This window comes from Hevea brasiliensis, chromosome 10 (assembly GCF_030052815.1).
Source record: "Hevea brasiliensis isolate MT/VB/25A 57/8 chromosome 10, ASM3005281v1, whole genome shotgun sequence".
In the NCBI taxonomy this organism is placed as follows: Eukaryota; Viridiplantae; Streptophyta; class Magnoliopsida; order Malpighiales; family Euphorbiaceae; genus Hevea; species Hevea brasiliensis.
This window is the reverse complement of record NC_079502.1, coordinates 93435019-93461207: the sequence shown is the minus strand read 5'-3', so window position 1 is coordinate 93461207 and position 26189 is coordinate 93435019. Positions and strand designations below refer to the sequence as shown.

The 26189-nt window shown below is 32.5% G+C and overlaps 2 protein-coding genes and 1 long non-coding RNA gene across 3 annotated transcripts; all 3 read right to left on the bottom strand.

The window, feature by feature from the left end:
* Window positions 1-5175: 5175 nt before the first annotated feature.
* On the bottom strand, window positions 5176-6019 carry LOC110654619 (cysteine-rich and transmembrane domain-containing protein WIH2). Its single transcript, XM_021810648.2, has 3 exons — window positions 5717-6019; window positions 5487-5631; window positions 5176-5394 (listed from the first exon to the last, which is right to left on the bottom strand). Exons 1-3 carry the CDS (start codon window positions 5763-5765, stop codon window positions 5349-5351), a joined length of 240 nt encoding a protein of 79 aa, XP_021666340.1. The 5' UTR covers window positions 5766-6019; the 3' UTR covers window positions 5176-5348.
* Window positions 6020-9462: 3443 nt separating this feature from the next.
* LOC110652678 (uncharacterized) lies at window positions 9463-11951 on the bottom strand. Its single transcript, XR_009151814.1, has 5 exons — window positions 11583-11951; window positions 10670-11490; window positions 10426-10532; window positions 9878-10032; window positions 9463-9765 (listed from the first exon to the last, which is right to left on the bottom strand). It is a non-coding gene; the product is annotated as an uncharacterized LOC110652678 (long non-coding RNA).
* Window positions 11952-15700: 3749 nt separating this feature from the next.
* On the bottom strand, window positions 15701-18492 carry LOC110650639 (uncharacterized). The gene is made up of 3 exons (XM_021805704.2): window positions 17695-18492; window positions 17396-17577; window positions 15701-16132 (listed from the first exon to the last, which is right to left on the bottom strand). Exons 1-3 carry the CDS (start codon window positions 17942-17944, stop codon window positions 15992-15994), a joined length of 573 nt encoding a protein of 190 aa, XP_021661396.2. The 5' UTR covers window positions 17945-18492; the 3' UTR covers window positions 15701-15991.
* Window positions 18493-26189: the final 7697 nt, after the last annotated feature.

Sequence of the window (26189 nt, the reverse complement as noted above, 5' to 3'; positions counted from 1 at the left end):
GCTCCTTCAGCTCTTTCAATTCTGCTGGTGCCATCCTGTAAGGTGGCATGGATATGGGGTTTGTACCCGGCACAACATCAATGCAAAACTCTATTTCCCTTCCTGGTGGCAACCCTGGAAGCTCTTCAGGGAAGACATCCATGAATTCTCTGACAACAGGAACATTTTCCATGCTGACACCTTCTACAGAGGTATCTCTCACCAATGCCAAATACCCTTGGCATCCACGCCTCAACATTTTTCTAGCACTAATTGCTGACACCAAATTATACGGAGCCACGCTCCTGTCACCATCAAAGCTAAACTCTTCCACACCAGGTATGTGGAAATACACCTTTTTGTTCCTGCAGTCTAAGGTGGCAAAATGAGTTGCCAACCAATCCATCCCCAGGATTACATCGAAATCCATTACTGGTAGAGGAACCAAGTCTGCTGGGAGGATCTTTCCATCCACTACCACTGGGCTACCCGGAAAAACCATATCTACATCTATGTTTTCACTAAGTGGGGTAGCTACTGACAAAGGGCACTCTAAAGTTGTAGGGTTTCTACCCAACCTCATGGCAAACACAGGGGAGACAAATGAGTGCGTAGCACCCGGATCTATTAAAACACGAGCCTCATAAAAACAGACCAGAAGAATACACGCCTGGCGCATTTGAAGCTTGAGCATCCCGGTGGGTCGGGGTGAAAACTCGAGCTTGACCCCTACCGAGTGGCGGAACCACGATCTCGACTTCTACCTCTGACCGCCTCCAAATCCACGTCCCCCTTGTCCTCGGCCTGTTTGCTCGATCGATCACCGCCATGTTGGAAGCACCGGATACAATCGAGGAACATTCGCAGAACCTGTGACCCCATCGTGGCTCGTGAACATGGGGCATTCTCTAGCAAAGTGACCTGTTGGCCACACAGAAGCATACTCTGATCCCATCAAACAAGGTCTGAATGTCCTCTTCCACACTGTGCACAAGGTGCCAAGGAGGATCCTAAACTGGACCAGGCGATGTACCCAGCTGTGACCCTTCTTTGGATCCGTACCACAGTGCAGATCCTCGTGGTGCGTATGCGAAACCACTTCTCTTGCTCCTACCCTTTCCTCTGTAATTACCACGGCCACCACCGTCAGGAGTACCCATGGAAGGGACACACGAGAACCCTCGCTCTGTTTTTCTTTGCTCTTCCATTGTCATCCACGGCATAGCTAATCTCAATCTGCATGCAGCTCGATCAACCACCACATCAAAAGCGATCCGACATCATGGCAGGTTCGCATACCTCTGTCAAGCCCCTTTAGGAACCTCTTCACCTTCATAGTTTCGTAGCTCTGCTTGTAGAGGCATATCTGCTCAATTCGAGTGCAGAGCATATTCATCTCTGCACTGCCATTACGTCTTAAGGCCTCAAAGGCCCACGCTTCGATCTCTGAAGCTTTCGCACAAACCGATTGATAAAAGTTCCACAACCGAGCCCATGTCAAACCCTCCATCCGGGTAACACGTAGTCATTCATCCATTGTCTAGGCATAGGCCCCATGACATCCGCACACACTCTATCAATCTTCTATCACCAATCAGGTAATTGCTCTGCTGTCTGCGAGAATCCAAACCGATATGCATCGTCGACACATCATAAGTACCGTGCACCAACTTCTTAAAATTTATGATCTGTTTGTACGGTTCCCCTCTTGGTGCGGTGGACTGCTGCTGCTGTGGAGGGTGGACCATATACTGGGCCATCATGTCGATGGTTCTCTGTAGACCAGCTAGAGTAGCTGCCATGGGGTCCATGGGACCCTGTGCCATAAAGGACTGATCTCAGTCGGGGTGTTGCTCCTCTACTTGAGCGACTCTAGGCCTCCTACCCGCCTCCTGGCGGGCGCCTCATCTGCTTGACACCTCGTCGGACACATCGTTACAGTGTAGTGGCAGCTCTCACCTTCTACGCATTTTCTGAAATTCAGTGACATTAGCCCACAAAAATTCAAAGCGCTCATTACACACTCTATAGACTCATATTTATACATAACATATGGAGCGAAACTAGAAGCAAAGATGACAATGCAAGACGAATGTGGACCCTATATTTCGCATGTGACTCTAGTAGACTCTTCCCAACACTTTAGACAACATTCCCTAAGAATGGAGCCTAAGCTCGATACCACATTTGTCACGACCCAACCTATGGGCGGACCAGACTAGGACACAGCGACCTAAAGCCCCGAGGCCCGTAGTAAGCCTAACTATTCATTAACCCAACTCTAAGGCCCATTGGGCCCAAATTCAAGAAAACAAGCGGACAGTCAGGCCATAAAATGGACTTTCCAACGGGAGTTTCGACTCACCCGACTGTAAACACAATAAACCATCCATTGGGAGCTCGGCTCACCCTCCACATACTCATCAACATAATAATAAATGGGAGCTCAGCTCCCTCATCCAATCCATCAAAACAGACTTAAAATATTAAGTTTACAGGTCCAACATGAATATAATATTACAGACCAAATTCAAATAATTACTGCTAACACATGTAGAAATTCTAGGAGTAAATAAAATTACACAAATATCGATAAACAACTTGCGAAGTATAAAAGCAGGTTAACCCAGAATAAATATCCTCCTGTGGCCTGTAAAAATTTTTGAACAGGAGTGAGCGTTCGACTCAGAGAGTAAAATATCAATCTTAACTATAATCTCTATAACTATCTGAACTAATGCACCCTGTAGAGTGAAATGCAACATAAACAACATTTTCACATCATAACATCAAAAAGGTAATTTGGAGCACTCACACACCCTTTAGTATCAATCATAACATATGGGAGCTGATCCCCTATACAGCTCTCTTAAATCCAACCTGGTGCCAGCGAATTACTCAAGCTCGGACTTCCACTTAATAACCAAATCGAGGGTCCCAGCGAATTACTCAAGCCGTGACTACCCCTCGAAGGAACGGGTCCCAGCGAATTACTCAAGCCGTGACTACCCCGTCCTATCCATAGTCCACACCACATCACACGCACGCCAACGCACGCACACTGCTCCAAATTACCACAACAACATCCATGGCATATTAACAGTTATGAATGCAACATAAATCGTGCCTAGAGTTTAACTAAATAAATATATGCATATAAGTGATGCATGGGCATGCTAAACATATAATAATATCGAAATTACAATTAAAATTAATATTTTACTCACAGACTTGACGACAATCACTGTGGCGGCTGGGCGGAGGAAGAAGGCTGTCCCGGCTCACCTGACAATTATATTACAATTATTTAATACAATCTGACTCAATACAAACAAAGAAAAAGACCAATTACGTCCTAAGTCGTGCCGAAAATCCGGCAGAGTCTCCCCTATACCTAGGACCTACCCAACCTGCAAAAGGGTTCAAAACACACTTCTATACTCACAATCCATATATCAACAGTTCAATCATATCACACAGCCCCTCCTGGGCCCATCAAATCAGTCATCCATCACAATACGCAAAATTTCAATTTAGTCCTTATTATTGATCATTTTTGCAAAAACTGCCCAAACAAGCTCTAAAAATTATAAAACTTTGCCCCGCGGTCCTTAGCAATATTACTAAGCTATTGCAAAAAGAATCGTAATTTTCTAAGCTACCACGAATATTTTATGGATTTTTAATCCTATTTAAGCACTAGAAAATTACGTAAAAACAAGGTTCGGGTTTACCTTTGCAGATTCCGACTTCGGGAACGCGCTCGGGACGTTTGACAATGGGGGGCTAGCCAAAACCTCGGCCCAATTCGGAGACTTTTCCAGTAACGGGTCTGTCTGACCTGAAATTTGCAGACCTGGTCAACTGTCGAATTTCCGCGAATCGAGGATACCTACACGAAGCCCATAACACGGGGGTTAGTACATAAATTTTTCAGAATTTTCTAAGCTCATTTAATGCTCGAAAATACACTGCGAAGTTCCGTGGGACCCACCGAAAAACGGTGTCGGAAAAATTCGAAATTTATGTCGTTGCGAAGCTCTCGACGAATGGAGCGTGCTGGTGGCCTCGGTTTTCTCGTGGGATTCACGGTTTTCGAGAAATCTAGCCCAAAAGTTGAAATGGGCTAAAATCTTCCCGAGCAAAAATCGGACAATCCGCTCGATGGATTTCGGCGTTCTTGGTGTCTATGGAAAGCTCTCGCCGAGTAGATGATTTTGGACACAAGACCCGGTCCAATTGGTGGCCGGATCGGCCGGATTTGGCCGAGGAAGTCGAAGCGGCGCAGCGAGAGATCGCGCGTTCCGGCCGTTCTGGCGCTGCCGGCAGGGCGGGAGTAGGCGCCGGCGGGGAGGACGTGGGAGGCAGCGGTGGCCGTGCGGGGAGGAGGAGAGAGAAAGCGAGAGAAAAGTGAGAGGAGGGCCTTGGGAAAGAAAAAGGAAGAAGGAAAAGGGCCGGTCCGATTCGACCGGTCCGATCCGGTCCGGTTCGATTCGAAATACAAAATTTTGAATTTTTACTCTGCCTCGGGAGCGAAAACGAGGTCCAAAAATTCCGAAAAAATTCCGAAAAAATTTCGTAAAACTCAGAAAAATACGTAGACTCTAAATATATTTTTAGTTTTGCCACGTGGTCTTTAAATTAATTTTTAAAAATCATCAAAGTTTATATTTTCGGAAAATCGAACCCGATTTTTAAAATCCAAAAAATCTCAAAAAAATTCCTAAAATTTAAATAAAATTAAAATATCAAAATACTCATAAAAATTAAAATTTCGGGGTGTTACAAAAAAGTTAGATCTCCATTTCACAAATACCAAATAATAAATTAAAGCACCGGGCTCCAAAAGGAGTTGAACTCCCCATTTAAGAAAAGAGACCCACTCAAATGCCAATCATAAGGCTCACTTCACTGAGCTCAGAAACAGATGTGCCATTTGGGCTTCTTAAACAAGCTCCAAGGCTCTCTCAACTTTTTAATATACACACAGAATTTTTCTCACTGAATTTTTCTGGTGAGTTTTTTACAAAGAATTTCTTTAACGACGTAATATTTTTATTGCGTATTCTATAAAAAAATAATATAATTTTTTTTCTTCACTGAGATATTTTTCCTCAATGAATTGCTTTTTTTATCGACTGTTAGAAAGCTTGATGCAAAAATTATATAATTTTCCATGCAAAATATAGAGTTGAATTTACATAAACAGGAAACTGGAAAATTCTTCAACAAAAAATTAAAATCATCCAATCCATTATACAAGTAACAATTTCCAACTGAATTAGAAAGAAACTATTATTACAGACAGATAATGCAATTGTTATGGCCTATAACAATTAAAGAGAAGAATTATGAACAATTATAGAGCCTCAAAAGCAAGCATCCAAAAGGCAACAACAGCAGAGTGCTGCTAAGCTGCAAAAATGCATCAGAAGAAGAAAAAAACAAACATCAGAAAAGCTACTAGCTAGAAAAGATTCAAGGCAGCAGCAGGGACAGGCACTTACCATCCTTCAAGGAAACCAGTCTCTTGCCTGGGAGGCTGGGCGTAGCCTGGAGCATACCCTTGAGGAGGGTAACCCTGGGGAGGATACCCTTGTGGATAACCTTGAACAGGATACCCAGGTGGTGGATATGCATCTTTTGGATACCCTGAAATCAAGAGTTGCAAAAACAAATTAAACCCATCTCCAAATCCAAATGATAAGATCCTTAAAACTATCAAAAATCCACATACCTTGTGGTGGAGGAACACCCACCGGATGCTGCTGGTCGTAATAACTCATTTTTCTTTCCTATCTGTGGAGCCCTGAAGCTTTTTCTTTCAAATGACTAACTGGGTATTAAAATTGGCGTGTTTTATAGCGAAAGATGGCCTGCAAGGCGCCAAGCGAAGGAGGAGAAGCTCAGAGGAAATTTCTAGTTTCCTTCGGAAAGAGGAATTGAAAGTGGAGATGCAAATACTCAAGTTAAACCCGGTGTAAGCCTTTATGGAAAGAAGAGAGGATAAAAAGATGTCATCCACTAAGCGAATGAAAGAATCTTACCACAGTCCTTTATGCTATAAATCTAGAAGAAGCTCTCCACAGTTAGCGATTTAAACGGGTCGAGTATTGTATGTATTTGATCTAGCTAATCCTAATACAATAGATTTAAATAATCGAATTGATGATTTAGAGTTGGTAATGAATTTTATATTTTATAGTAATAAATTATTTATATAAATAATTTATTTAATATCAAATATATATTTTTTATAATAAATTTTTTATATTTTTAAATATATTATATTTCAAATAAATAAAAATTAAATATAAAATTAAACAAATTCTAATATTATTTAATTAATAATAATTAAATTTATAAAAGATTCATCAATCCTACCTATAGTTCATTTATGCGCTCTATATTTCGTGTCTCTTTGTTTTATAATTTATCCTTATCGAGAGTGTATGTCTTATATATATATTTTCTCTCATTTATAAATAGACATCACTTTCTTAAAATTTAGATTTTAATTAATTTTTATATAAATATTCATACATTATTATTTAATATATTAAACATATTCTATCATTTACCGTCCCTAAAATGCTCTTAAAGAAATGAAGGGTATTTTTTTTTTCTTGCAGTAATGAATTATTTTAGAATAAGTAATTGAAGATATTTAAATTCAAGATTTTTTTATTTTAAAAATAAAATAAAATAAAAAAAGAAAAACGTTTTTCATTATTATTATTATTATTATTATTATTATTATACTAATTAGACAAAAATATTAAAAACATTTTGTTAGATAATAATAAAAGGGAAAGACATATTATTGCATATTTTTTAAGAAAAGAAATATGATTTTGAATTAATATATTTAATTTAATTTTTATTATTGAACTTATAATAAATCTTTTTTATGCAATAAAAAAAAGTTATACAATAGAATGGAATAAATTCTCCACCTAATGAATTTCGGTGTCCCTTAGATTTTTTGTTCTTAATTTTTTTTTTTATTTGTAGTTTTAGTTATTTTATTTAAAAAAAATTACAATTAATTATGTAATATATATGCAAATTGGTTGGCAAGATTCCGTAGATATCTTCCGCTAGCTGTTCAGAGATTCGAGCTTAGGTGGATTATTTCTTTTCTTCACAATTCGATGATATAACGTTAATTATTTATTATTTATTTTTTATTGAAAATATATTTTTAATTTATAAGTTAAATTAAAAGTAAATAATTAATTATTCAATAAAATTATTTTAAAATAATTTTTAAATAGTTTGAGTATTAAATTAATTATACATTATAATTATTAAAATCAGATAATATTAATATATTTAAAATTTATTAAATTAAATAATAATTTTAAAATAAATAAATAAATCATAAATAAGATATCTTTACTTTTAATTTATTTTAAATAATCTTTTAATTTATAAATCTAACTAAATATTAATATATTTATAATTTTTCACAGATTTAATTGATTTATAAACTAAATCAAACACCTTTATTACTGTTGTGTTTTATTTTAAATTTTATTTGTTATGATTCTGGTTTTGTCTTTTTTTCTTATGAAAAAAATATAATTAAATAATATTATAAGCGAACTTTTTCAATCATATTAAAATTACTAGTTATTTAACCTGTGATTAAATAGGTAATTTTTAATTATATTTTTATCTAATAAAATAATTAATTTTGTAATAATAATTTTATAATTATGTTAATAATATTTTTATTTTTCATAATAATTCCCCTTTTCATATTCTATAAATTTATAAATATTTAGAACAATTAAAAAATAATAAAAATAAGTTTGATATTTAAGGTTTTTTTTTAATTATTTTTATTATAATAAATTAATAATTTTTAATGATTAATGATACTTATAACAATAAGATTATAGAATACTATATTAGGAATTATAATAGAATTTTCAATATAAGTATAATTATTATTAAAATTTTAATTTATATTGATTATAATAATATTATAAATTAAAATTATTTAAGAATTTTGCGATAGATATTCTCTAAAAGTTATTATTGACAATTAATAAGGATAAACTTTTAAGAGACAGAATTAGCAATGAATATATTATTAGTAATAAGTAATATAGATTAGTAATAAATTTTTTATTGTTAAAATATATTATTAGCAACAAATTTATATATGTCATTATGGATATTTTTATAAATAATATAAATTATGAAATATATTTTTAATAATTCCATTGTTCTCGACTTTTTTAATTTAATTTAACTATAAGCAATTATAAATAGGTGAAGGAATAATAATAATAATAATAATAATAATAATAATAATAATAATACAAATTATTTACTTTGTTCAATAATAGTATTATTATATATATTACATTAATTTTTATAAATTTACAAAAAAAAAAAATTATTTGATTATATTACACTCTGTTCCAGTATACTAATAAAAGTTAAAATATAGTGTAGGCTTCACATCGTATGCTATCACATTCACAACACCCAAAAGCAAACATGTCAAACCAAATGTCATTAAAGTGAAGAAAAAAATGCAAAAGGTGAAAATCAAAGAAAGCAAGTGTTGAATTTCTGCAAGGAAAGGACAAAGTTAACATGGCTTTTTCACAGGCTCTCCATAAAAGTCAAAAGTTTTATCAATTTCTTCCCCACAAATTTCTTCAATTTCTATGATTTTATTAAAAAATATATTTTATCATTGAGTTGAATATGTGCATCTTTTTAAAGAATATAAAAAAGTGAAAAAAAAAACAAGCACATGAAAGTTCAGCCTGATGAAGATAATCAACGTGGCTGCAAAATTAACCAAATTTTTTCATATTAAAATAATTTGAGAGAGCAAGAGCAAAATTTGAAAACTGGGCATCATTGGAATTGACATTTCTTGACAATGGGAGGTTTAGAATGACAAAATTAAGGGCAGAGGGAAACGTACCGCCTCATTCAATCATAATTAAGGGCAAGTGTCATACTGTTATGCTAAGAAGCAACAATTTCCCACCCTCGGGATTGATTGTGATGCGGAGGAAATTCTACAACAATGCTTAGTTCTAGAGAAAAAGAGGAGAGAAAAGGGAAGAAAAGAATCCTGAGAGAGACAGAACAGAGAAGAATTCCAAAGAGAAGATAATGGCCTTGATTAAAGACAGATAGTCAATTACAACTCTACAGTCTCTAGCCTTCACTTGGCTGTAACAACTACAAGTTTACAAGTTCCATAATTTTCCATGGATCAGATTGTTAGCAACAGAAAGTAGAATAAGGCCGCTCGGTCCCAAATGAAATAGATTTTGTGATCTAAAATCATCTAAACAATCTTCATTTGCCAGGTCTGTTCAAAACCTGTGCATACAAATTCATCATACAATTCCACAATCAGTGCCGTGCATGTAAATTTACAGTCTGATTTTACAGAAGTTAGTGTGATTCCCACATGTGGAGTCACCGACATTGTAGTTCCAATCATAGCCATTATAAGTTGGCCATTCTCGCAGCCGCTTACAAGTTACAAGCAAAGGAGCCACTTGCGTCGCGGCCGACTAGATGTACTGGTGGAGTTTGTAGTTAGAGTGATTCTTTCCGCATTTGCAGCAACCCATTTGCTGAAATCAGGGGAGGCAACAAGTTCTTTGACAGCTTTTTGCGTGGAGTCTCTAGTGAACTTTTCCCATACATCTTTTGAAAATTTTCTTCTTTCAGGTGTGCTCTGGAAGGTTGAAGGGTAAATATCTGAATCTGACAGCTGATGATGTGGTGTCCTGCTAAGACCTGAAGGAACAAAAGACCATAGATGTAAAAGAGCATATCCAGTGGAAAAATGGTTCCTCACTCCTAACTTATCCTGCATTTTTTATACAAAAAGATCAGACATCAGGCAAACCTTGCATTGGTGAACTGTATGAAGCCAGGTTGAACCACTTGAGCTGACGCCAGTCCTCAGGTGTCTTCAACATTATTCATCATTGGAATTTCCAAGGTGATAAATCAGGAACATGAGATCCAATCTGGATGTTTTTGGCGAATATGAACAACTTCCTGCAGGTTTATTCCACAAATGTAATGGAATTTGCAGTCTAAAGGCAATGAATTTGGAATTAAAAAAATAAAAAAAAAAAAAGAAAAAAGAGAGAGAACATAAAGAAACACGGAATTTATACCAAAACTTTATGGGCTCAAAAACTGAGTGAATGCTTGTGTTTTAGTTAGATAAAAATTAGGTTCACAATTGCCAGGAATAGACAGAATGAATCTTTTCATAATGGGAGAGGAAAGGACTCAAGTTCTATAGCTGGGTTTTTCAATTCAAGATTTCAAGTACACTTATGAATGCCACATATATATTAGTTTGTTATCCAATAAAACGGAAGTAAATATATCTGTTTGCCAGTAAAAAATGAAGAAGACCAAGGATCAAAAAGGCAGACTTACTTGTACAGTTGACGCAAAAATCTTAATCTAAAAATTCTTCTCAATATTGATGAGACCACTATTCCAGATATTAATGCTTCAACTGCCAGTAGGGGATCCAAAGAATTCTAGAATCAGCATGTCCATGATGAAATTTGTTTCATATGAAATTATGATCCCATAAAAGTAATTATGAGCAAGAGAATCGTCTCTTCATGCACAAAAAATTGAAAAATTTCAAGCTTAAAGGAGGAAGTAAAACTACCTGAAGAATCATAATGAAAGCCAAAACCTATAGACCAGGCAACAAAAATAAATGTATTCATATCAACTGATCCATCTTCTGTTAGGACAAGTTTATGGACAGCCCAGAAACCCATCCATGCTCCAGCCAAAACAACAAAAGCCAGCAAAAAAAACGACCAACTGCAGTATATAAAATAAAGACTTAATGAGCTTATATTTTTATGTATCTACAAAGGCATTAAAACATCGGGAGGATTACTCTTCGAATGTTAAAACTGAGTAGGCAACAATTTGCAAACCTCAAAAATAAAGGAGTAATTCTGGGGTATTATAAATTCATAAATCTGATTTCTTATTTATACCATTGATTTTTCATGAGTCCAAATCATGGTCATTCACTTGAATTCTGCAATTGGCATATGATAAGTGACACAGATGATTAACCTGTGAAAAGGCCTAAACCATCACCATTTGGACCCATCAAAGAACAGCTGAATTTTCAGGATAACAATATGGTACAACATATCACAACCACTAAGTTTACAGCAGCAACTTTGTAAAATACATAAAACCTGATTGATTCATTTCATAGTTGACTAACTACTCATTGGCACCCAAAACTACACATTTTTCTATTCCACTGACTGGCGTTCAACGAGAAAATTCTTTGGGAAAAAAAATATGAAGCTACACTCTTCTTCAGAATGGTCACAAGAATAATTATCATAATATCTATAACTTACATAAAGGATAATACATATCTTCACTGATTCATATATCCACAAGTACTGAACGCAATAGTCCTGGCAACTAGCGAAGAAGAAAGGATCCCAGACCAACCTGAAGAAAATGATGATAAGATAAGCATGATATTGTTTTCTGTGGTCAATAAAAACCACAAAGAAAAGTCAGTTTAGAAGAACGATACACACGAGATGAGCATATGAAAATTGCAAGCGAGTTCTTTTGACCAGTTGGCAGAAGCTTCATCCCCCGTCAATAACCCAGTCTTTTTCAGTTGCCTTATATCAATCATGATAAGAGTATGGTAACAGCAATTAGAAAAATTCAAAATAGATGAGAAGTCCAATTGGGATCAAGTATCAAATGGAGAATTGAGGTAAAGCTACACAGTTTCCACTACAAATTCTGTCAGTGGTACTCAACATTCAACAACAACAAAAAAGGGAGGACAAAAAATAAGCCAAAAGGCAAAATAAGTTTTAGATGCTAGAAGCAGTATTCCAAGCATTTATTTCCACATTCAATAAGGTTAATGAAAATATATATCGACAGCATAGATAACATTCTTTATCTAGTCTAGTATGGCTACTCATCCACTTTAACATTCTCATCTCTGCAACTCTTATCTTAAATGCATGCATGCGTGCCCAACACTCACTACCATATAACATAGCCATATGGCTACCATATAACATAGCCATATGGCTACCATATAACATAGCCATATGGCTGTACCGTAAAATTTTTCTTTCAATTTATTAGAAATCTTACGATCACATAAAACTCACGGCACGTCTACACTTCAACATTTGGCCCAAAAAGGATCAAAATTGAATGTGAAACCGTCACCTTTAATGAATGGGAAAACTTTTTCAAGTTTTATAGCCTAGACAATCCGTGGATATGAACTCTTTCACAAAGCACCGAAGTGCCAGGTTTAGTACCTGGTGACTTGACCACTTGCAAGCTAGGAGATAGCTGCAATTTACTAGACTCACCATCCACTATAAACCAAGAACATAGATGCAAATCACCAATCAGCAAGCAAAACCGTTTAATCGTTCTAAAAAGATAACTTATTGCATATCAAGTTATCATTGCTAAGACATTAAACAGAAAAAAAGGAAAAAAGGAAAGCAATATTGGTAAAAGAAAAATGACACTTGTAACAATTCCATTTCCATTATATAATTAGCATAGAACAGTTTTTTTTTTCCCATTCTATTTTACTGGGTTTTCCAGGAATCCAAACAAAAGTAAAAAGAATTAAAACAAAACCCACATCCAATTTTCACCAAAAAACTTTTTCAATTACTAAATAGCAAATAAAACCCTAGATACAAAAATTCAAGGCGAATTCAATAAAATATAAAAGCAAGGGGGAAAAAAGCAAAGAAACAAGAGAAAGACAACGAGAGTACCTAAAGAGCGTTCATGCGCAGAGACAACAGAGCAAAAAAATTGAAAAGGTGAGAAAGAGAAACCGAAGAATGAAAATGCAGTTCCGACAGGTTTTGGAAGGAGGTACTGCTGTCTGGATTTGGTGATAGAGAGAAAAGGCCCAAGTTGAAAAAGGAAAACAAATTTACCGGTTGCCTTCCTCAAAGTGCTTTCCTTGGGCTCAGTTAGAGCTTTATAGTGAGCATTGGGCCTCCCACTCTTCCAATTTCTACACAGCAAATACTCTCTACAGCCTACACCGACAAATAATAATAAGATCAGTCTTCCAGTCTTGACTCATGGGCTGTTCTTACTAGTGCCTGGCTTCAACCCATGAAGCTTCACTCTTGCAATTAAATAGATTTTGCGTTTCTCTTGCTTAATTAGGAGAGATTTGGCATTAAAATCATCTCCATGAAAGGAGAAAAAAAGGGTTTTTTTTTTTTATAATTAATTCTAATGATAACTTGAATTTGATACTCAAAATTTTTATTATTATTTCAATGCCCATGAATTTAATGGCAAAACTATTAATATATTGAGAAATTTTTACCTAGATACATCATGGATAAAGATATTAAAAGGTTATGTCAACTTTTCATAATTATTTATATTTATTTTTATGTGTGCATCCACATGATTCATTAAACAAATAAATTAAAATTTAAATATTTAATAGATAAAAATGCATATATTTAAATGTTTTAATAAGTTGAAAGAAAAATTTAAAATATCAATATATTTTTCCATTAAAATATATGGGATCATTTGTATAATCTAAGATTTATGAGTTTAAAATTATAAAATAATTTTTGCAAAATGATTTCTACTGGATATTTAGTGTATCTGCTCAATTAATAATTTTTGCTCTATTACACAAGAGAGGATAGAATTATCTATATTATCCCACTCTATCCTTATTTAAGTAAATAGTCAAAGAGGAGAAGAAAGAAATAAGAAAGAAAAAAAAATAAAGAGGAAAAAAAAAAGAAAATATTTTCCTTGTTGGTTCCATCCAAACAGTGATGGCTATGAATGATTAAACTTCATTATATTTCTGTGCTCAAAAGCATCCATTTGACAGTAGGTTTGCTCAGATTTGGTAATCAAATGGTGAAGATCAATAATGGAGGTCTTGAGAGTTTTTGAATTGATTTCTAACACAGAGGAAATTTGGAGAAATCCAACTTTTTTTTTCCTTTTTCTTTTTATGAATAGGAAATTGAAAAGTAAATATTTGAATTGGAATTATCAAATAATTAATATATTTTTTATCATTAAATTAAGTTATGCTAGATTAATTAAATTATAATTTTTTAATTAAAAGGATTAAAATTAATATTTATATTGAGTTTTCAAAAATATTTATTTAGTTAATATTTTCAACTACCCTTTTTTTTGTGTGTATTGAAATTTGTGGTTGGATTATTATTCACCTATAAAAATATAAAATTATTTTGTTATTTTGCTTATAAATAAAATATATATATATATATATATATGTAAAATAAAAAGAAATTTACTTAAATTAAATTTATTAATATATAAATTTTATTATATATTTTATATTTTAATTTATAATAAAATTATTAATTTTTTATTTGCTTCTAACCTTGACGTAAATGTTGTAATATACTTTTAATTGATATAATTAAAATACATTATACAAAATTGTTATTTTTATATATAGCTTGCTAGCCATCATTTTGGAATTTTTGGTTAAGAAAGAAAGGAAATTGGTTGTCTATACTCTATTTATTTCAAGAAAAATAATTTATATATAATTTTTTTTTAAAATATTTTTTTAAAAAATATTTTTTATTATTTAATTATAATATTAAATTAATAATATATATTTATTTTATATATATAAATATTTATAATTTTGATAAAATCATTAAAACCTAAAAAATAAAAAATAATTTCATCTTTTAAAAAATAAAAAAATTATTTTTCATAAAAGTTACTTAATTTTATCTTTTTAATAGAAAAAATAATTTCTGTTCCCTAAATTTTATGAATACTCCACACGCTAAAAAATGTTTTGTAGAAAAATATTTTTTGTCAAACAAACATAGCTCCAGTTTCATTCTATTTTGATTTTGATTTATTCTTATTTTAATTTGATTTAATTAAAATAAAATACAAATTATTTTAAGAAATATGTTAGAATTTTAAATAATTTTAAATTTATCTTTTAAATAATTTTTAAAATTATGCTATAATTTTAATTTTATTTTCTCAAATATTTAATTTGATGATATTTCATTAATTATGTTATATTATTATTATTTAAAAAGTTTATTTCCTTCGCTATTATATTGCAATTATAATTAATCGAAAATTTTTCTTCTCGTCTATATCAAATTTCCTTCAATTTTTTTTTAATTTAAGCATGATTTTTCAAGTCGATACATTTTGAACTATTGAATCATTAATCGATTTTAATTTTATGTTTGACTGAATTAATTTCAATAAGATTCAGGATCTAAATTGAATTGTGGATTAAGCCACACTACAACTCTAATTTAAGAAGATGCAGTGAATAAATTCTTTTCAGTCGTGTAACACATAATTGATATTTATTAAACTGCTATGAAAAGTTTTTATTTAAATTCGGTTCACCATATATTTAAGACACAATTACATGAAATTCATATATTTAATAGTGAATTCTATTATATATCTTGCATCTTAAATCCACGATGAATTTAACTACAACACCACATAAGCAATTTGAAGGATAAGTCTCCATTATTTGAGTTGTACAGAGAAGAAATTAATCTACCCAATTAAAATAGAACAAAAAAACTTGATAGCAAGTGGAGCAATAAATAGACAAAGCAAGCGGGTAATTAATTAATCATATTTAAGCATATGAGTTAAGTATCTGATACGTGCCAAAATGAGTTACACATATCTAATAGAAATCCTTGCTTTAGCTAATTCTAGTAGTGGAAGCTAATATAATAATGTGCAGATGTTCTATAAAGTGAAAGAGAAGAGAATATAAATGTATTGAAAAGAGTGAAAAGATGGGCATGTTTTTTTATATTTGTTGCTTTATTCAAGGAAAGAAAATGACAGTGGAGGGAGCAGATCAGGCCAGGAGGGTCTTGCCCTTGGGGTGTCACGATAGTAATGTTTGTTGTGTTTTTCAAGTTCCAAACTCTGAAATGCTCTGCAAGGCTGGCTTCCATTGCCCCCCACCACCATGATGCCTTGCCACTCCTCCTCTGCTGCTGCTGCTGCTTGTACTGCCACCATTGCTTCCCAGTCGGTGGACCTCCTGCTCCAACTGCAAAAGAGAGGGGAAAAAAAAAAAAAAGAAACACATCAGACACACCACCATGAGATAATGACAGTTCATATTTATGCAACTCATTTATCTACAACTTGGTCTCTAAGCAAAGATTTCATTATTAGTTTCTTTCTGTTCTTTCTTTAGAACTTCATTATTTTTTACTCCGACACAATGTATGGATAACTTGGGTACACTTTCCTTCAGCATTACACAACACCCCCTTTTCTTTGTCACAACTCATATCACAATAGTGAAAATAAAAACCCCACTAAGAGGAGACGAGACCAATTATTCAATGCTCTTGAAACAAATACTCCCTTATTCACATATGCATGAGTCTCTCTTTCTTTTTTCGAGGAGATAATACGTTAGACATAATTGACTTTACAATGTGAATATCGAGTTACGTTTAGACACCTTAATTTTTCTGTTCCTTTCAGTGTAAATGCAGTCAGCGACCTAATGAAAATAATTGAATATATCCATGCTGATATTGTCTAATAATGAATTGGACAAATAAAGACAAAGACCTTATGACCAGCCAATGGCTGTATTTGGCCATGTGTGTGCAATTATTTTGATAAATTAACTTGATATGGAAGCTCTTATACAACCAGCTGTAAAGTGGGTGCAGAAAGAAGATGATTAGAAATCACTAAAAGATGATTACAGATCCACTAAAGATGATATTGTATTCAAAATGAGTCAGTCATACAAAAGTAATAAAGAATAAGATTTCACTCATTTGCCTCAACTAGGACAAAGAACCGTCCTAAATTAAGGTTGCAGATTCCTCAATAGTAAAATTTGAACAGCATTTATATATAAATCTACCATCATTATAAATGATATGTGCCTCGAGATCTGCAGTTTAAAGAAAGTATCAGATTCTTCTCAGCCTGATCAGAAGCTGATATAGTTTGAATTCACCCATCAAGAAAGGGAAAAAAAAATTGAAGATTAGTCTTTGTAAGTAAAACGTTTTCTATGGGACCATTTTTATTATTATTATCCTTTTTTTAATTGAAAAAGATGCTTTTATCAGCTGAAGTGACAAAAATAAAATGCAGATAACCCTGCTCTTCGTCTCTGCAAAGAATCAAAAAGACCCGAGCCTTATGCTAATCTACACCATTCTTGGAATCTGAGATGCTCTAAAAATCGACAGGCCAAAGTACCCAGATAATTTTTTTAATGATTATTTATTTCAATAATCAAAGTTAGAGTTGAAAAAGGTTCGAGTTCAGGTTCTGTTACCTTAACAGAGCTGCAGTTCTTAGATTTAGAACTGGGGTTCGGATTCGGATTTGGGTTTGGATTCAAACTTATCCCACCAGAGTCCATCCTCTTCATTTCTGCTGCAACTCCAAGCACTTGTCTATCTTTCAACAGCTTTCCTAGTTTAACACACTTCTTTGAAGAAAACTCTTTCAACACATCTGAAAATAAAAAGAAATCAAATGAGTAAAAGAGGGCCGGCCAAAAAAGGCTCAAAAAAGTTGCATTTTGCTTTAGAAAGAGAAGAAGAGAAGTAACAAACAATTCCCAGATGCTACCTTCAAAACTGATGAGTCGATAGACCTGCCCAATAAGCAGAGTATCATCAGGTCGAAGAAGCTTGAGCTGCTTCACTGACAACCCATTTTCTGTCCTCGTCGTTGGAGATGTAACGACGAGAGCCACATAGTGTCCGGGATTCGAATTCATGATCTCATGAGCGCTAACAGACCAGTAAATCCTCTCGATCTTGTTTCCCGGATGTTGAATCACCACGGTTGCTGCTTCTGCAGCTTGACAATTACCCATTTCTCAAAACCACAAGAAACACGGAACTACTTTTTTTGGGAGTGGAAATTTATAGGTAGTAAACTTGTATAACTAAGCTAGCTTTTGAATTATGGCAGAGAATTTGAAAATGCTGACGCTTGTTCACGTTCACGAAGCACGGCAAGAATCCAGGGATGTGACTATGAGATTGTCCGAGAATCAAGGAAAAAAAAAAGAAAGAAAAACCAAGAACAGCAAGTCAGCAGAATTTCTCTCACTTCACCAAGCATAACTGAAAAGAGGATAGTGATCTTGATGTGCCTGCCATAGTCAGTATGAGAACATAATTATGGGTACTGTGAGAATAGTTTTTACTTAATGGAGTTGGAGGTGAAAGAAAGCATTAATGAAGGTGGTGGTGGTTTGGAGAATTGAAGGTGGAGGAAGGTGGGAGGTGCTTATAACATAGAGTGAGCTAGTATAGGAAGCGTAAATGGCAGGTAGATAGTGTAGGAATCTTTAATAGTTTTCTCTCAGAATGTATGGAGACGTGTTAAATCTACAAAACCACCTGAGTTGCTTCTACTCGTATGTAGTTGCAAGAGTTGGTATATATATATATATATATATGAATCTTATTAAATTTATAATAAATCAAATCTAAATAAAAACTTCTTTTGCCATGGAAGAACTTTTCATTCAGTTTCCACTTTTATTTGGACTTTGAGCATTTAGTTGAGAAATCGTAATAATTCAGAATAGAAATCTGCTTTTTTTTTTTAATTAATATTATTTTTTACTGGTCAAATTTTGGCAAATCTTATTTTTAAAAAATTTGGCAAATCTCCAAATTATAGTTATTTTTATTTTTTTTAATTTAATCAATGTAAACAATGATAAATTCTCAAAAGATTAATTAAGATAGTAAAAAAATTCATTTAATCCGAAAATTTTCAGATTTCAATTAGTTATTAGCCTTTTAATAAGGTGACATATACACATCTAATTAATGTGAAAGGCGCAATGTTACCTGTGGAATATGAAATCAAGTTATTTATACACCTATTATATATATATATATATATATATATATATATATATATAAGCAATTAAATTATTCTGGAAACATATGATGTATGCTAATCATAAGAAGAATAATTACAAGATTAGCTAGCCAGTTCGTGAATCCATTAGCATCATAATATAGAATTTTTTTTTTAATTGCAAATCTTCATTGCATGAAAGCCCAGTGGCAAATCACAAAAAACGATGGCCCTGGCTTGTAAGTAATCCCCAACCCACACATAGGCTCAGCAAAAAAGTCCAGACCCCTTACAGACCAAACTCTAAATTTCCTCTCAAGCAGAAAACTCAGGGAACATTTTCTCACCATCGTCACTGGGACCAGCTTGAAGTACCTCACCGGAAAGTCCAGAAGGGAAGACCTTCTTTTAAAACCACAAGATAGATCCATACCAGCTAGAGCCAAAAGGCCTCTCATCTTTTCAAGTGATCCTGTCATTTCTGAAAGGTTGCATCTAATCATGGGCAGCCAGTAACACCTTTGAAATGCCAGCTCAAATCCCCACATCGCCTTTCCTGCAAACCTCTCCCAACGTTGGAAGCATCCCACCAAGCTGTTTTTATTAGGTCTCACTATTTATCACTAATTGTTTATTAAGTATTTATATTTTGATTGTGTTATATTGAGTCATTATATTTTCTATTAATATTTATTTCTTCTTTATCTTCTCTATCATTTCAATCTAGAATCTCTGTAGTATCTTAGCATCAAAGGTGGCAGTCCTCATTACAAAGAAATAAATAGTAGAAGATTTTTTTTTTTTTGATATTTCTGATTTTGTGAGGGAGAAAAAGAAAAACCCCAAAATCCTCTGTTGGCAATGAGGTTTATGAAAGTTTAATTATGTTGGATTAATTTAGGACTTCAAAATCCAATTGAGAAAAGGATTCCCTCTCATCTATGTGAGGGAAAAGAAAAAAAAATTGAAAAATTAATTTCTAGGATTAGTTTGTTCACTTGAGAAAAATTAGAATAATTTTCTAAAAATATTGAAAAAAAAATTCATATTTAAACAATTTTCATATTGAAAACTGAGAAATTAATTTTTTTTATTTTTCAAAATTTAAATAAGATTTTAAATGTTTTCTGCTGTTTTAATGAATAAAAAATACTAAAAAATTTAATAGTAAAATAAAATTTTAAATATATTTTGTAATAATTTATTTTTTAATCAAGGTATATTAAAATAATTTTTTTAGTTTATTTAAAAAACTGTTTTCTATTATTACTGGGTGAACGCATTTCTTTTTTTCCTTTATTTTTCATAAAAATGAAAACAAAAGTTTTTTTTTAAGAGGATGAAAAACGAAATAACGTTTTTGCTTTAATTATTTTAATTTTTTAAAATGACTAAAACTTTAATTACACAAAATTAATATTTTATTTTTGAAAAAAAATAAATTTATTATTTTCTATTTTTGATAAAAAGAACTGAATTAATTTAAATAAATAAATAAATAAATAAACTTAATCGAAAGTGTATAAGTGGATATGAGCTTTATTCGGAATTCTTATGTTGTCCATCTTTAACTGCCTGTTTTTAACATTTTAAGTCAAGGGATTTGCTTTTGGTTCCAATTTAATGTTTCCACTTTCATTTTCAAATTTTAGATGGAATTCCATAATATTTATTGTTGAATGTATTTATTATAAATTCAGAGTTTACATAAAAAAAAAGTTAAAAAAAAAGAGTTTATATAAAAATAAATTTAATAAATATTAGATGAAATATTTATATTAAAATTTGTATAAAACTAATAAAAATATATATAATAAAAATATAAATTTAAATATAAATACTTAATCTAATAATCGTTTAAACTCAACCCCATACAAGTTTAAACTTTTCATAATCCAACAAACACTGTTTATGCATTTACAAATAATTCATTATGAAAGCTTGCCACACTTTGACTTAAAAAAAAGTCAAAATTACTATTCACTTATAAATCTATGTCAATAAAGATAATTGTCTAAAGAATCATATACTTTTTAAATTTTTATAATTCTACTTTATATTATGAAAATTATCAATTAAATTTTAAAATTTTAACTCTTATTAGTGCTACTTCACCATAAAAAATTATTATTTTATTGACAGAGACAATGTATAAACGCCACGTAAAAATATAACTTTTATAATATACAATACTTTTTATATTAATATACTGAAATAATATGTTCTTATAAAAAAATACACGTTTATAATATTTTCAAGTATACTAATCTTATATTTTTGTTTCATCTGTCAACTCTAAAGAACTATTTAAGTGCAACTTATATACATTAATACAAGGTACATACTTACATTGAATTAAACATGTTTTTTTCATTTCATTTATGGCATCCTCTTTTATATTGATCACAATTAAGTTATACTTACATGACGCTTTACACAGTATTTTTGTTAGTGAGATAAGTGCAATAGAATTAGTAAGGGTTAAAAAATTTAGAATTTTATTGGTCATTTCATAATATACATAGAATTATAAAAATTTAAAAAGTACATAATTTTTTTTGACAATTATCCCATACAATAAAAAGCTAAATTGTTTTGGTCCATTAGCAGTAAACTAAAAATTGATGAGAAGAATAATGGCTAAGAAGCTCAATACAAAGTTGATTAGAGATGACAAAAGTTCCCAATCTCGACTTGTCTCATTCCGAATTTGATTAATTTTTTTGACTCTGATTATGTAGGGGGGATAGGAAAACTTTATCCGTGCCCCCACATAATAATATATTTTTTTTATTAAAAAATAATTTATTTTTATATATTTATATATTATAATTTTAACAAAATATATAAATATATTATTAAAATAATGTATAAAACTTATACTTCTAATTATGTTTTATTTTTTAATAAATAAATTTATATTATATGCTAATAAATTAAAATAAAAAAAAATTCCCATGAGAAAACCTATCTCGCCTAGCACCCGTAGAGGAAATGACCTGACCCCTAGAGGAAATGACTCAACCCCGAACTCCTGTGGAGTGGGGACGGAAGGAGCGATCCCTGCTCGACCCGCTCTGTTGCCATTTCTAAAGTTGATTTGAGACATGGGATTACAATAAAAGGAAAGATCATGCAATGTTATGGCAGCTAAATTGTGGGCTGTGTCATTGCATGCCCGCTTGACAAAAAATGAATTGCACTCTTGTAATCCGACTGCTAAGAGAAGAATGTCTTCAATCACTCCTTTCATTTCTATTGAAGAAGGGCTGCCTTGAGGGAGCACATGTTGTGCTTCTTGTAATAGGTAATTTCCCCTAAGGGAAATTCTTAATGTAATCTAAAATCACATATGTGTGTGTCTCAGAAAAGCAAGAATATCCTCAAAGGACTTTCAGACAGAAGAAGTACAATAATTTTTTTTTATAAGCATGAAAATATTTTTAAAGAGGACTATAGCTAGGAGACGTACAATAATTGAGGTAAACAACTTAGGTATATTGGAAGCACAAGGATCTTGCAGGGAAGGAACTAATTTTGATCAGAAAACAGATGTTTTAGTCATTAAATCTATCCTGAGAACGATCCTACAGAAAAGTTGGCTTGTCCCTAAGGAAGTTTCATGCACTTTCAGCTAAGGTAAGAGGCATGCATAACAGTAATGTTATGTCAGTATCAAAGTATATTTAGACCTAGCAACTAGGAATTTGCTAATGTTAAAACTGAATAGATTTAACCATGATTTTTTCATTTCCATTGTAAATAGTCATCTACAATGTCTATGTCTAAGAACTATTCTGGTTGTCCTAACTTGTTCTGCAATGAAGCAGCCAGTGAATTTGTTTCCTCGGGAGCTGACATTAGCCCAGTTGAAACCCTTTCTTCTAGTTTCCAAATTGATGACGAGAGCTGAAGGAGCAAAAGCATGAAAAGCACAAGTTTATATTATTGAATTCAAAAATTTTTCACCTAGGGTCACATGCATCATGCAAGATTTATTTTTATCTATTTGATTTCAATGATAAACAATATATTAAAACTCTTTTAATATGTTTTTGGATCTGTGTTTGCCATTTAAGATTTTAGAATTAATCAGATTAATTTTAGAACCCTATATTAGATCAAGAACAAGTGCACTAACCTCTTGATGCACTGCAGCGTGTTTGGCGCCTTTGGGATACGTCTTTAGGACACCAGATATTGTCTCTCTAGCTGGTCCACACCAAGATCACCTATGACAGCCCTTGAACAGCTTCTAAAGCTTTTTCTATTAATTAGAAAATCAAGTTTTACCTTTTAAGAGATTAAAGATGTAAACAGGACACTAGAAATAATTTCTAGTATTTTTAATTCAAGAGATTGTTTGCTAATCTCTTGGAATTGCTGAGAGATGAAGAAGAAGAGAGAATGGCAGTCTTAAGGGTGGCGGCACAAAGGGAGGCAACAGCTGGTTGTATTTTGTTCTTTCATCCTTACACTTATATAGCTAGGTCACCACTTAAAACCCTTACCACATGTCATCTTCTGATTGGCTCTAGGTTTAATTGACCCAATCACATTGTGCCAAGTGTCAAACCTATATTTAATCTTAATTTTAATCATCTTATATGATTAAAAGACATTTGGCAAGCTTATGTGTAGTGCCATATGTCACTATCTCATGGTATCATATGTCACCCTGTGAAATGACCAAAATGCTCCTATGTTTTAATTTTGAGTTCTCAACCCAAAATAATTATTTTTCTTCTTCTAATCAATTTATATCAAATATAAATTAATTAATTAATCTCTATTAATTAATTTCTCATTAATTAAATTCATATTTAAATACTTTAAATATAAATTTAACTTATGCTATACATCCAATAAACTAGATTTGGTTTTAAGCCATGCTAGGGACTTTGTAATCTAATTGCAAACCAAACCTATTTAATTAATCAATTAAACTCTTTAATTAATTAATTAAATCATATTTAATTTGGTGATTACTTGTGTATGTGTGTGACTTACTAAACTCATCACTAATTGGCAATGAGACATGATATCAACTCTTAATATTATCAGAACTCTTTTTTACCATAAATGATTTCTCTAAACCATTTTATGCACCTTATAGACCATGGTTAACACCTAGCATAGCATACCATGGCCACCCAATCAGTAATAAGGTTTACCTTAAATGAACCTATAATCATATGTTACAATGCAATAGAATTTCTCTGTTACAAAATCCCAATTTAAGCTGGAGTCATGGTTTATGTCAAACCCCATTTGCTATGAATATTATGTTCTCTTTTAATTTCAGTTCTTGATTAAAAGATTTTCTCATCAGAAACTCTTTTCTGATTAAATCTATCTGTCCTGGTCAGGAACTTGAAACATCAAGAACAATTAAATGAACATAGGATTTTATCCCTATTTACTTAGAGGAACAGATTCCATCTTGATCAACACCTACCTCCATATATAACTAGTAGGAGCCAACACATGCCCATATACCCATACACAGTACAAGTATGAAAGCAGTATCAAACTCAAACAACCTATATACAAGATAACTGTGCTATCTTAGGTCTAAAGATTATATGCACTGATATGATTTATGATAATACATTGACAAGGGTAAACTCCATGTGCTTGTCATAAGTGTCACTGGTTCGACCAACTTATCATGTATAAGTGCCTATCATGTTTGTCATATGGCATGAGATTCACCATTCCATCTTATTTATATCTCATATAAATAACTTGAGAACAAACATGAATACAATCTTTCTGGATAAGTCATGTCCTTATTGTGAAGTATCCTCGATTGTGAACCTATTTATGATACTTTGTACTAGAAATACTGTCACTCATATTCTTAATAACTTAAGAATAGAATTTCTAACAAAATATCAATGGACCTTTTCTATTACACATAAATATATTATGTAAACAGAAAAGTGAAAATGCCTTTTATTAATAAAAGATGTACAAGATACATACTAAATGATATGCTCTAGAGCATACTACTAACAATCTCCCACTAGCACTAGAGCCATTCATTACAATATCTTAGACCCACCTTCTCAAGATGTTGGTCTAGCTGAGTCTGTGACATAAGCTTAGTGAATGGATCAGCTGGATTTTTAGCTGATGCTATTTTCTGCATGGCTACATCGCCTCGTCCAACTATTTCTCTGATAATGTGGTAGCGTCTTTCTATGTATTTAGATTTCTAGTGAGACCGGGGTTCCTTAGCCTGTATGACTGCTCCATTGTTGTCACAGTGAAGTGGAACTGCTGACTCAATGGAAGGAACTATTGCAAGTTCTGTCACGAACTTCTTTATCCAAACAACTTCCTTTGCAACATCTGATGCAGCATTATACTCAGCCTTGATAGTGGAATCTACAGTCGTGCTCTGTTTGAAACTCTTCCAACTGATTGCACCTCCATTACAAATGAACACATACCCAGAGGTAGACTTTCTATCATCAATATCTGATTGGAAATCAGAATCAGTATAACCATCCAATTGCAAGTCTCCACCTCCATAGATCAAGAATAAATCCTTAGTTCTTCTCAAGTACTTAAAGATATTCTTGATAGCTATCCAGTGTTCCAAACCTGGATTGGATTGACACCTGCTAGTCAAACTAATAGCATATGCGATATCCGGCCTAGTACACAATATTACATACATTAAACTTTCAATAGCCAAAGCATATGGAATCCTGACCATTTTATCTCTTTCTTCAGGTGTCTTTGGAGACATCTCTTTAGAAAGGTGGATACCATGTCTCACTGGCAACAATCCTCTCTTGGAATCAAGCATGTTAAACCTCTTTAACACATTTTCCAAGTATAGACTTTGGGATAAACCAATTATTCTTTTCGCTCTATCTCTATAGATGCGAATCCCAAGAATATAGGTTGCCTCCCCTAAGTCTTTCATGGAGAATGTATTTGACAACCATACCTTTACAGTTGTCAACATACCTGTGTCATTACCCATCAATAGTATGTCATCCACATATAAGACAAGGAAAGTGATAGCACTGTCACTAACCTTCTTATATACACATGGCTTATCCTCATTTTTGATAAAACCAAATGATTTAATGGCTTCATCAAAACAGATATTCTAACTCCTCGAAGCTTGTTTAACCCATAAATGGATCGTTTTAACTTGCATACCTTGGAACCATCTTGGGATTCAAAACTCCTAGGTTGTTCCATGAAAATGTTTTCTTCAA